The sequence below is a fragment of the Oratosquilla oratoria genome, chromosome 41 (genome assembly GCF_046742065.1).
Source record: "Oratosquilla oratoria isolate Oo_2021 chromosome 41, ASM4674206v1, whole genome shotgun sequence".
In the NCBI taxonomy this organism is placed as follows: Eukaryota; Metazoa; Arthropoda; class Malacostraca; order Stomatopoda; family Squillidae; genus Oratosquilla; species Oratosquilla oratoria.
Window position 1 is genome coordinate 1,627,501 of NC_134817.1, and position 12,500 is coordinate 1,640,000.

At 38.5% G+C, this 12,500-nt stretch overlaps 1 protein-coding gene across 2 annotated transcripts in view; it reads left to right on the forward strand.

Moving 5' to 3' along the window:
• Window positions 1–12,500, forward strand: part of LOC143020879 (uncharacterized) — a 34,166-nt gene that overhangs the window by 11,550 nt on the left and 10,116 nt on the right. For both annotated transcript variants that reach the window (XM_076177749.1, XM_076177750.1), the window contains 3 exons: window positions 2,394–2,538; window positions 6,229–6,460; window positions 6,752–6,917. In XM_076177749.1, the coding sequence (XP_076033864.1) occupies window positions 2,409–2,538; window positions 6,229–6,460; window positions 6,752–6,917 (528 nt within the window). In that variant the 5' untranslated portion in view covers window positions 2,394–2,408. The remainder of the gene's footprint in view (window positions 1–2,393; window positions 2,539–6,228; window positions 6,461–6,751; window positions 6,918–12,500) is intronic.

Below are 12,500 nucleotides of genomic sequence, written 5' to 3' on the forward strand. Positions count from 1 at the left end.
AATGGAAGGAGAAAGTCCCTCCCCCCTATGAAAGAGATAGAAGTACTGTATCAAGGAATGAAATAATGCAACACTTGAATAATCTCGATGTCAGAAAATCCCATGGACCAAATGAAATGGCAAACTGGATTTTGAGAGAATGCAGGAATGAACTAACAGACAAAATACATAGCCTAATAAACAGTTCATTGAAAGAAGGAAGAGTTCCAAAAGATTGGAAAAGAGCAAATATAGTACCAATATATAAAGGGGGAACAAGGAAGACCCTACTAACTATAGACCGGTCTCTCTAACAAGTACGAAAGCAAAATTTTTCGAAAGAATTATCAAAAGTAGATGGGTAAGGCATTTAGAAAAAACGTACTAAATCCAAGACAATTTGGATTCAGACAAGGATGATCATGCGTCACAAACTTAAGGGATGGATGGGGTGATTGTGCATTTCTAGACATGAAAAAAGCTCTTGATAAGGTGCCACATAAGAAGTTGCTTAAGAAATTAGAAATTGCAGGAGGAATACAGGACAAACTGCAAAACTGGATGGAAGACATCTTGCATGAAAGAAAAATGAGAATAGTGATAAGAGACAAACACTCTAATTGAGATGAAATGATAAGTGGTGTTCCACAAGGAACAGTTCTGGCCCCAATAATGTTTGCTATATATATTAATGATATGGATAAAGGAATTGAAAGTTATATGAGCTTTGCGGATGATGCAAAATTGTTGAAAAAAGTGAACACTGAAGAAGATTGTGAGCCACAACAGAGTGATCTCAATAATGTATGGGAATGGAGTAGGAAGTGGAAGATGGAATTCAATATTAAGAAGTGTAGTATAATGGAATTTGGAAGAAAAAAAAAGAATAGTGGGATCATATAAATTGGGAGAAGAAATAAAAAAGTAGAAAATGAGAAAGACCTGGGAGTCATTATTATGAATAATATGTCCCCTGAGAAACATATAAATAAGATTTTTGGAGAAACTTATAATTTAATAAGAACAATCAAAGTGGCATTTACATACCTGGATGAAGAAATGGTGAAGAAAATACTAGTCACTTTGATAAGATCAAGATTGGAATATGCAGCGACGACGTTCTCACCAAGTACAAAAAAAAAATGTATTCCAAACTTGAGAGAATACAAAGAGCAATTACAAAATTGGCACCAACACTCTCAGAGCTATCATATGAAGAGAGACTAGCGAAACTTGAGCTACAGATATTAGAGCACAGAAGAGAGAGAGGAGACTTGATAACTATTTATAGAATCATGAAAGGCATAGAAACTATTGATAGAGAGGATCTAATAAAATGGGATAGTAGAAATACAAGAGGACATGGAAAGAAAATCAAGAAAGACAGTTATAGAAGAGATCTGAAAAAGAACAGCTTTCCCCACAGAGTAATAGACTTTTGGAACAAGTTAGATGAGAAAGTGGTGTGTGTGCGAAAACAATACACGAATTTAAAAACAGTCTAGATAAAATGAGATATGAAGACGGGACACTACGAGCATAGCTCCCCTTCCCGTAAAGTACAAGTAGGTAAATACTAGGTAAATACGCACTCAATACGACTCGGTGGCGCGGTTGGTAGAGTCCCCGACTGTCACTACGGCGATCCGGGATCGAATCCTACCCAGGACTGAAATAATTTCAGTATCGCTGCGCTTCGAGTCGTTACTCCAACTCTCGTGGGCGGGAAGGTGAGGGTATGTGTGCGTGTAAGGTCACAGCATTACCCATAGATCGGTCATACGAGTTCTGAGCTCTCTTCCGAACGAAAGGGAAATAGCTGTCGTTCACGAGTCCAGCACGTGATCCAAAGACCAAATTGAGTACACACACACATACACACACACACACACACACACACACACACACACACACACACACACACACACACACACATATATATATATATATATATGTGTGTGTGTGTGTGTGTGTGTGTATGAATATGCGTGTGCGCATGTATATTTACTTAATTGTTGCTAATTATAATATACAGGGAGCTACGCTCGTGGATATCTTATTCTTAAATTTCCATATATCTTTTTTCAAATTTGAGTGGGACTCCGCCCGGTGATATTTCATTTCCGAGACTATTCCAAGTTTTTACGGATCGGTGTTGGATTTTTCTTTTTTTTTTCACATTCTTCAGACGTTTGGTCTATCTTAATTTGTTTACATTTTACTATGTCCTCTTACCACAGATCAAGAAATATTTTCCTCTGTGTAAGTGTGTGCGTTTGTGTGTGTGTGTGTGAGAGAGAGAGAGAGAGAGAGAGAATGTGTGTATGTGTGTGCACGTGTACATACAGAATGAACTTTATCTCTGTACATCTTAGCTTGTATAATTCTCCGTGGGTTTCTTCTCTGTATTTCAGCCATAGTGTATTAAAATGTCGACAATATACGGACGACTTGGTGTTCTGCTTCTCTTCGGTGTGGCATTCCAACTGACCCTGCCGCCAGTGGAATGCAAGCAGATCATCCACCAAGACCTCAACAGACCTTCACCCCCAGAACACGGTGAGCAAACTGATGGATTTCGTTCTGGGTAAATACGGGCAATTTGATGTAGTTCATCGAGATTCCCAAGTGCAGTCCCTCAGAGGAATAAAGTTGCTCATAAGATGCACGTCATCTTGGTGAACGACGCAGGCACAACTGAACAAAGCAGCCTGGTGGCTGTAGTGAAAACAAATGTGTGTGTGTGTGTGTGTGTGTGTGTGTGTGTGTGTGTGTATTTACCGATTTAGTTGTATTTACCTAGTTGTATTTTATGGGAAGGGGAGCTATGCTCGCGATGTCCCGTCTCTGTATCTCGCCATATCTAATTTGTTCTTGAATTTGTGTATTGTTTTTGCACACACAGTTTCGTCTAGTGTGTTCCATACATCCACTACTCTGTGGGGAAAGCTGTTCTTTTTCAGGTCTCCTCTATATCTGTCCTTTTTGAGCTTCCTTCCATGTCCTCTTGTGTCTCTCTTATCCCAATTTAGTACGTCTTCTCTATCCAGGACTTCTATACCTTTCACAATTCTGTAAATGGTCAACAGATCACCTCTTTCTCTTCTTTGTTCCAGAGTCCGTAATTCTAGATTTTAACAATCTGTCTTCATATGACAGTTTAGATGGTGTTGTTGGGATCACCTTCGTAGTTGCTCTTTGGATTTCCTAAATTTTCCTTATATTCTTTTTCGTGCTGGGTGATCATAGTGTCGCTGCGTACTCCAATTTTGGCCTTATCAATGTGATTAGTATAGTCTTTATCATTTCTTCGTCCAAGTAAGTAAAAGCCACTTTTATTGACCTTAGCAAGTTATAAGTTTCGACGACAGTTTTGTTTATCTGTTTGTCAGGGGACATATCCTTTGTGATGATTACTCCCAGATCTTTTTTCAGATTCCACTTTCTTTACTTTCTTTGCACCAATTTTATATTGTCCTGATATAATTTTTTTTTTTTTTTTTTTACTTTTTCCAAATTCCGTTATGCATTTCTTAATGTTGAAGTCCATATCCCACCTCTGACTCCATTCCCAAACCTTGTTCAGATCTCTCTGCAGTGAGTCACAGTCCGTTTCGATACTCGCTATCTTTAACAGCTTTGCCTCATCTGCAAAGAAGCTCATGTAATATTCCACACCCTCGTCCATGTTATTCACAAAACAGCAAACATTATTGGAGTCAATACTGATCCTTGTGGAACTCCACTAATCACCTCTTCCCAAGTAGAACTTTTCTCTCTGAGCACTACCCTCATTTTTCTTCCGTGCGAAAAGTCCTCCATCAATTTCAGTAGTTTACCTTGTATCCCTCCAATGGTTTCCAGTTCTTTTATCTTTTATTTATTTATTTATTTATTTATTTATTTATTTTTTTTTTTGAGGGACTTTGTCAAAAGCTTGTTGTAGATCTAGGAAGGCACAACCAGCCCATCCGCTCCTTTCCTATGTTATATCCAGAAGTCTTGAGTAAAAACAGATCATATTTGTGGTACATGATCTTCCTTGTCTAAAACCGAATTGCCTCGGATTTAGTATATTGTTCTCCAGATGTTTTATCCATCTATTTCTTATAACTTTTCCACAAATTTTGGCTACCGTGCTTGTAAGGGAAACCGGCCTGTAATTTGTTGGGTCTTCCTTGTTTCATCCTTTATAAATTGGCACTATATCAGCTTTTTTCCAGTCTTCTGGTATTTTTCCTTTTTCGAGTGAGCAACTTGTGTTGTACTGTATATTTAGTCTATTAGTTCTTCTTTGCTTTCTTTTAATACCCAATTTGCTATTCCATCCGGGCCGTGTGATTTTTTGACATCAAGGCTCATTATTTGATCCATTATTTCTTTCCATGATACTGTTATTTCCCTCATAGAGGGGGGGGGGTACTTTTCTTCCTTTATCCCGAGGTTGTACATTTTCTCTAGTGAAAACTGACTTGAAATGTTTACTCATGACTTCGGCCATTTCTGTAACTTCTGTGTATTCCATATTTCCTTGGGTTAGCTTCACTATTTCCTGTTTTTTGTTTTTAGTTTACCACTTACATATCTATAGAATAGTTCTGGTTGATCCTTACATTTTTTCTATTATATCTTTTTTATATTTTCTTTTTTCTTCCTTGCATGTTTTTACATATTTATCCCTTTGATTAATATATTTGTCACTTTTTTTTTTTTTGTCTTTTCTCCATCTTTTCGAAGCTTTATCTCTTCTATCTTTCGCTTTGCTTCATTTTCTGTTAAATCGGCATTTGATATATACTTTTTCCTGTTTTTGCTTTGAGACATATTCATCCACCCCTTCTTTATAGATTTTCACCAGAATCATCCATTTTTCCTGCGTTGTATACTTACCAATTGTACTATTATTGTGGATATGTGTTGAACGCAAAATTTCGTGTACGTGTATGTAACTCGAGCATACAAATATATAAGAAAAGTTGCACTTAACTTATAAATCTCTTGATGGTGCACTTGGTTAAGTCACTGTCACTTGTCACGTGCTAGCGCAGGTTCGAGTCCTAGGCTGTACCACGTTTCAATTTCTGCATGTATGCCTCTTCTAGTTTCTCGATGTTTATGCCTTATAACTAAAGTGAAGTCTGGTTGATAGAAGCAAATATGTTCATTGGAACCATTCAGTGTTGCATATATATATATATATATATATATATATATATATATATATATATATATATATATACACACACACACACACACACACATATATATATATATATATATATATATATATATATATGTGTGTGTGTGTGTGTGTGTGTGTGTGTGTACACGTGCGTGTGCGTATAAATTGTGTATTCGTGTGTTTTTTCTACATATTACGTATATTAGAGCAACCTATAAGGAACAAGAAAGTTTTTCCCAACTCTGGGAAATTCTATCACGAGGAATCTTTAAAGTTCCCCAAGAAAGAAGTTCCCCGAACCCTCGAAGTCATCGACGGAAAACCTGAGACTCCGACAGACTCCGACATGATGAGTGCGAGTGTGTGTGTATCAAGGTCTAAATATACAGGTCAGACCGTTTGAATTCTACTGCGCAGCTTCTGACGTCATTTGGCTGAGTCCATTTTCTCTTTGTGATACACTGAAGAAAACTGTGAAACGCCAAGGAAGACAGGAACTATAATATTTTATATATTATATATATATATATATATATTAAATATCATATAATATATTCATATATATAGACAGGAACTATAATATTTTATATATATTTATATATATATTTTATATAATATTTGTCAGAATATAACTAATTGCGTGGGGCGGTGCGAGCGAAGGCAACGTCATTTTCGAACGGCGGACCAGCTTCAACTGACAGCTATAGGACCCGCTAACCCCACTTTGAACAGCCAGGTGACGTTCACGGGCCAGCTGCGCCAACTCCCTCGAAATTCGGTCGGAAGTGGTTAGACCTTATATTCTTAGATCTTGGTGTGTATCACGTTACTACCCTTGGTACTTGACTACCTTCGGATTTCAAGATAAGAAATCCTTATCCAACACCAATGTGTCCCGACAAGACATTTCCAGTACTGCTCTTTGTCAAATCAGATGGAAAAGGAAAATTCTGAATAATCAAAAGACAACATCTGATCACACATTCCAAATTTACTGTGCATCAAATATAACATATGCTATTTTATATAGATATAAACTAAATACGGTTTTACCTTTGTGTTTCCAGATATTCTACGAATACCGAATCCGTGCCCCGCTGACGTCACCCCATGCACGTGCTCTTTTGATGGGACCAGTACACCCATAAAACTGTCCCTGCAGTGCTTCGGTCTGGGACAAGGCGACCTGAAGAACGTCTTTGGCAAGTTTGCATCCATGAAGACTTTCACATCCCTTGATGTTATGATGTCGAGTCTTGGCGATCTTACTCAGGATACTTTCAACGACGTTACATTCAGGTAAAGGGAATGCCTCGTGACGTCACCCTCCCCCTAAACCCATGAGTAATCGTGTGGCATTTGGCAGAATAATAATTGTAAAGTGTGACGCCTTAGCAATAGGCTTACTCGTGCTTGTAGTATTTACCTCCGCGTTGCGTTGGTGTTCCTCATTCTGGGAAAGAAAAAAAATATATAACATCTAACGCTAGCCTAAATAGATTTTTCAGTGTGCCATCGCAGCGTATAGATTTATAAAAAAAAAAAAAAAAAAAAAAACTAACCCTGTCTCTTTTTATCATCCATTGTCAGGGAAATGAACTTTATCGATGCTGGGTTAAAGAGCGACGGAGGAAGTTTCCAGGATTCAAAAGGAACGTTAACATCCATCATGATCGTGGACAACTCCTATGACCCTCTCGATTGGCCGCTGAGCGACGATTTCTCGGCCTTCACTAGCCTCGAGACCCTAATAGTGGTAAGCAATCATTGATCATTGCCTCGAACAGTGAGTCCTGGGGAACCCCCCGGCTAATTATTGTGGTCCATGAGGAAGAGACAGTTTCTTTGTCACCGGCTAGCACAGGGAGAGGGTGTCGGCTGTCCTTGTGTGGGAGGGTGATAGAAAGATGGGGTCATCTGGACCCCAATGAAAGACCGAGTACCAGCCTCTCGGATCTGCGACGGAGGATAAATACGAAAACTTTTATGTGATTTGGAGACTGGCTGTGGAGAGGGACAACATCGTCTTCCACACCCGTTTTCATTGGGCGACTCTGTACTGGACAAGCAGGACCCCCTCGTTGGTCGTGCCGAGTAGTATTTTCGCTTTGGGATGCTAGTAAGCTGTTTCATTCATTCCCGTGAACACACACACACACACACACACACACACACACACACACACACACACACACACACACATCTATAGAATCATGAAAGGAATGAAAATTCTTGATAGGAATGATTTACTAAAAAGTGACAGTGGAAAAACAAGAGGACACGAAAAGGAACTCAAAAAGGATAACTATAGAAGAGATCTGAAAAAATAGCTTCCCACACAGAGTGCTGGATATCTGGATTAATCTACATAAAGAAACAGTGTATGCAAACACTATTCAAGATTTTAAGAAAAAAAATATACTGAAAGATTCAAAGAAGGGTCACTACGAGCATAGCTCCCTTCCCGTATAATACAACTAATTACTAAGTAAATACAACTAGGTAAATACACACACACACACACACACACACACACACACACACACACACACACACACACACACACACACACACACACACACACACCTAATAGTGATTGTAATGATGATGTCGCCCCGCCCTTCAAAGAAATGGAATATTGAATATTGTACATACATACATATACCAAGGCTTTCCCCAGGTGCTCAGATGAGATTGAATATTGTAACAAAAAAAAAAAAAAGATGAATAAGTAAATAAAGATAAAAAGAAAAAAAGATGAATAAGTAAATAAAGATAAAAAAAAAAAAAAAAAAACAGAAAGAAGGAAAACCAAATTTACGGAAGGTAGATAACAGGGCCGTGGTGGTCGACGGAGGTAGTACGGAAGTAGTCGATACCCGAATCTGAAAACGAACAAGATGTCTGCTCACTGGCCGAGCGGGTTAGGGCGACACTACTTGTGACGAGGTCTAGGTGATGGCGGTTCGAACCCTACCTCCGGCGAGTTGAACCAAGGGCATGGTTCATTAAGTATCACGGTACAAATTCATTCCTATGTAAGGGGAACCGTCCTAACCTCCTGAGAGGGGTGGGGATTGCAACTTTTAACCGGTCATCATCATCAATCATGAAAAAAAATTATAGAAAATGTTATATAAGCAAAGAAGACTATATTCAAACTTAATAAATGACAGCCTAAGTGGGAAAAATTTGGAATCTCATTTGAGCAATACAACCAATATAAAATAAAAGCAAAATATAGCTCGACAGTTTAGAAAGTGAATAAGTTAAAAGTTCGTAGGTCAAAAGAGAAGGTTAAAGTTAAAAAGGAAAATATAAAAAAAACGTATATGAACTTAAAAAGCACACGAAGAAGGAAAGGTCGAGTTCAGTGAGATTATGAAATAAACTAGATACTGGAGAAAGATGTGAGAAAGATAACTAAAAGCAGGTGAACACTGATAAGAATAATAGATAAGAATACACTTATTATTGTTATTGGGAGAAAAGGGAACCATATTCAAGCAAGAATAGAGAAACAAAAAATAGGCAAAGGAGAATGTACATTTTTTTTTCTTTGGATACAAATGACAGCACACAAGAAACGATATATACATATATATATATATATATATATATATATATATATATATATATATATATATATATATATATATATATACATATTGGGATTAGATATATAAAAGTAGGGGACGGTCAATAAAACTAAAGATAAAAAATTAAAGTGAACGAGGCATGATACCTAGCAAACAAAGGCAAATCGAAAAGTTTGTGGGAGAGGAAGGCGTATCAGAACAAGAAAATAAAAATAAAACAGAATGAGACAGAAATTTTCCTGGAGAGTGAGAGATCAGAGTATGAGAAAGTGGGATCGAAGTAGAAATACAGAGGTAAAAGAAGGAGAATCAGCAAATAAACAAGACTGGAATTAGCTTACATATAGACGGACTAAATTTAGATACAAATCAATGTTTCGAGGAGAAAGGACCGGACATAATGTCTGCAGTGTACACATACCTTCAGAACAAAGGAAGAGAGAGAAACTTCTAGAGAAGAATGAAAAACTATCAAGAGGAAATAGCTGTGTTAATTTGTGGAGAAAATTAAAAGAGGAAAAAGTACAGGCCGACAACATAACTGAACTTAAAGCAGAGTTTGATAAGTGGAGATTTTGAGACGGCACCCGATGAGTATAGTTGCAACCCCGTATATTACAATTAGGTAAATACAATTAACACAATTAGATACACACACTCACACACACACACACACACACACACACACACACACACACATACACTGGCCTCACAAGCCGGAGAACCGGGGTTCGATTCCCCGGCCGGGCGGAGACAAGTTGGGTTTGTCTCCTTTCACGTGTAGCCCCTGTTCACCTAGCAGCGAGTAGGTACGGGACGTTAGTCAAGGAGTTGTGACCTTGCATTCCCGGTGTGTGGAGTGTGAGTGGTCTCAGACCTACCCAGAGATCTGCTAATAATGAGCTCTGAGCTCACTGCCGTAGGGTAGTGTCTGGCTGTCTCGAAAAGAGGCTGCAGCAGATCCGAGGTGAATACACACACACACACACACACACACACACACACACACACACACACACACACACACACACATATATATATATATATATATATATATATATATATATATATATATATATATGTGCATGAAATTTTGCGTTCAACCCATCTCCACTATGATAGTACAATTGGTAAGTATACGAACGCGGGAAAGTATTTGTACAACACTGAATGGGTCCCAGTGAACAGATATATATTTTTATCAACCACAATACACTTTAATTCTAAGCCATCAACATCGAGAGACTCGAGGAGGCCAACATGCAGAAATTGAAACGTAGCACGGCCAATGATTCGAACCCAGGCTAGCACGTGAGAAGTGACTTAACCGATTGCGCCATGAAGAGATATATAAGTTGGGTGCAACTTTCCTTATATATTTGTATGCTCGAGTTACATATACATGAAATTATATATATATATATATATATATATATATATACATATATATATATATATATATATATATATATATATATATATATATATGACCATCATCATTATTGTCATTATTGTTATTATTATCATTATCATTATTATTATTATTATTATTATTATTATTATCATTATTATTGTTATCATCATCATCATTATTATTATCATCATTATTATCATTATCATCATCATTATTAATATTGTTATTGTTGTTGTCGTTGTTTATGGGGGGGTTTTGATTGAGAGGATTAGGAGGGGAACAGAGGAAGTAATTGGTGAGGAACAGTGTGGATTTAGGACAGGTAGGGTTGCGTGGATCAGATTTTTGTGGTAATGCAGATATGTGAGAAAGCTTTAGGAAAGGTAAGGGTGTTTTTTCGGGCTTTATGGATTTGGAAAAGGCTTAAAACAGGGTTGACAGAAAGGCACTGTGGGAGGTATTGCAGATGTATGAGGCAGGAGGAAGACTGTAAGGAGCAGTCAAGAGTTTTTACGAGAACAGTAGAGCCTGTGTTAGAATTAGAAATGGAGAGATAAAGGTGGGACTTCGCCAGGGATGTGTTATGTCACCTTGGCTGTTCAATTTATACATGGGTGGGGCGGTGCGAGAGGTAAACGCAAGGGCAATGGGCCGGGGATTGGAGATGGTTAAAAAAAAAAAATGGGAGAAACCAGTTGTTCTTTGCTGACGACACTGCACTTGTAGCAAGATTAGAGGAGGGATTAAGGAAGTTAGTGACAGAGTTTGGGAAGGTGTGCGAAAGAAGAAAGTTGAAGATAAATGTGGGTAAAAGTAAGGTGATGAGACGTACAAGGGGGAGAGGATGGCAGAAAATTGGAAGTGAGTATTAAGGGAGAGAGTTTGGAGGAAGTGGATAGCTTTAGATATTTGGGTGCGAATGTGGTAGGAAAGGGAGGAGTGAAGGTGGAGGTGGAATTTGGATTGAGAGAAGCAAGTGAATGCTTTGGGGGATTAAAAAGTGTAATGAAAAATAGAAATTTGGGAATGGATGCTAAGAGGAGATTGTATGAAGGAGTGAATGTGCCGACAGCACTGTATGGGGCAGAAACATGGAACATAAGAGAGGAAGAGTTTAAATGTGTTTGAGATGTAATGCCTGAGAAGTATGATAGGGGTTACAAGCTGCTTAGAGTGAGGGGGTGAGGAGGAGAGCAGGTGTGAAAAGAGAGTTGGGAGATAGGGTTGATGAAAGAGTATTGGGATGGTTTGGACACATGTAAAAAATGAGTGAAGAAAGATTAGTAAAAGGTGTGTGTAAGGTAGAGGTGGAGAGTGTGAACATGAGGGGGCGACCAAGGATGAGATGGATGGATGGGGTAAAAGGGGCATTGGGAAATAGGGGAATGTCTGTTGAGGAAGGAAGGGAGAAGGCAGAAGATAGGGGTAAGTGGGTGAATATGCATGGATGATGCTGTGCCGTATGGGTGAGAGTGGGTGGAGATGGTGGGTGCTGGGGGGGGGAATATGTGTGAATGATATTTTGACACAGACCGAAGGGAATTCTCCCCAACTTTTCTTTTTCTGCATAGAGACGGAGGGGGGGGGGGACCCCCGATTAAATGAAGCGGTCTTGTCGTGGATGTGCTGCGTCTTGCTACATTGCTTCTAACCTAGGGCAGTAGGCGAGATGCAGGGATGACCCGTCATCCAAGAGGAGCCAAGAAAAGAGGGAGGAAGGGGTGGTGAACGCGAGTGGGGTGTGTTAGGATAAAGTTGCTGGGAGTGGATTTATGTCTTTGACTTTGGCTACCTTCGTTATAAGGGGGAAAACCGTTGGTATAGATATATATGTATTACTATTATTATCAGTATATTTGTTATAGTTATTATTGTTATAATTATTATCACTATCATCATCATCATTATTATTGTTGTTGTTGTTGTTATCATTACTATCATTATTCTCATCATTATCATTACCCTATGGACAAAGCAACATACAATTTGTAAAATATCTACTGATGAACGAATGGTGATACTTTTGTACTACTACCATCCCTCTTGTATATTCTTTATTGCACCTTTTCTTTACCACTGCTATAACTGTACCTCATCCTGACCCCCTTTTGGTTGGTGGTAAAGAATTCTGCCATCATGTTTCTCGTGCGTGTCGTAAATGGGGACAAAGTGGGAAAAAGTGAAGAGACTAGCGATCCTCTTTTCCTCCTTTCCTTTCCTTTCCTTTCCTTTCCTTTGATTCCTCGTGAGAGAAGTCAAGGCATAAGACGGTCTGTGAAAACTCCAACCAGAACCCTAGTTATTAGTCCACTAAAAGTTCGTGTTT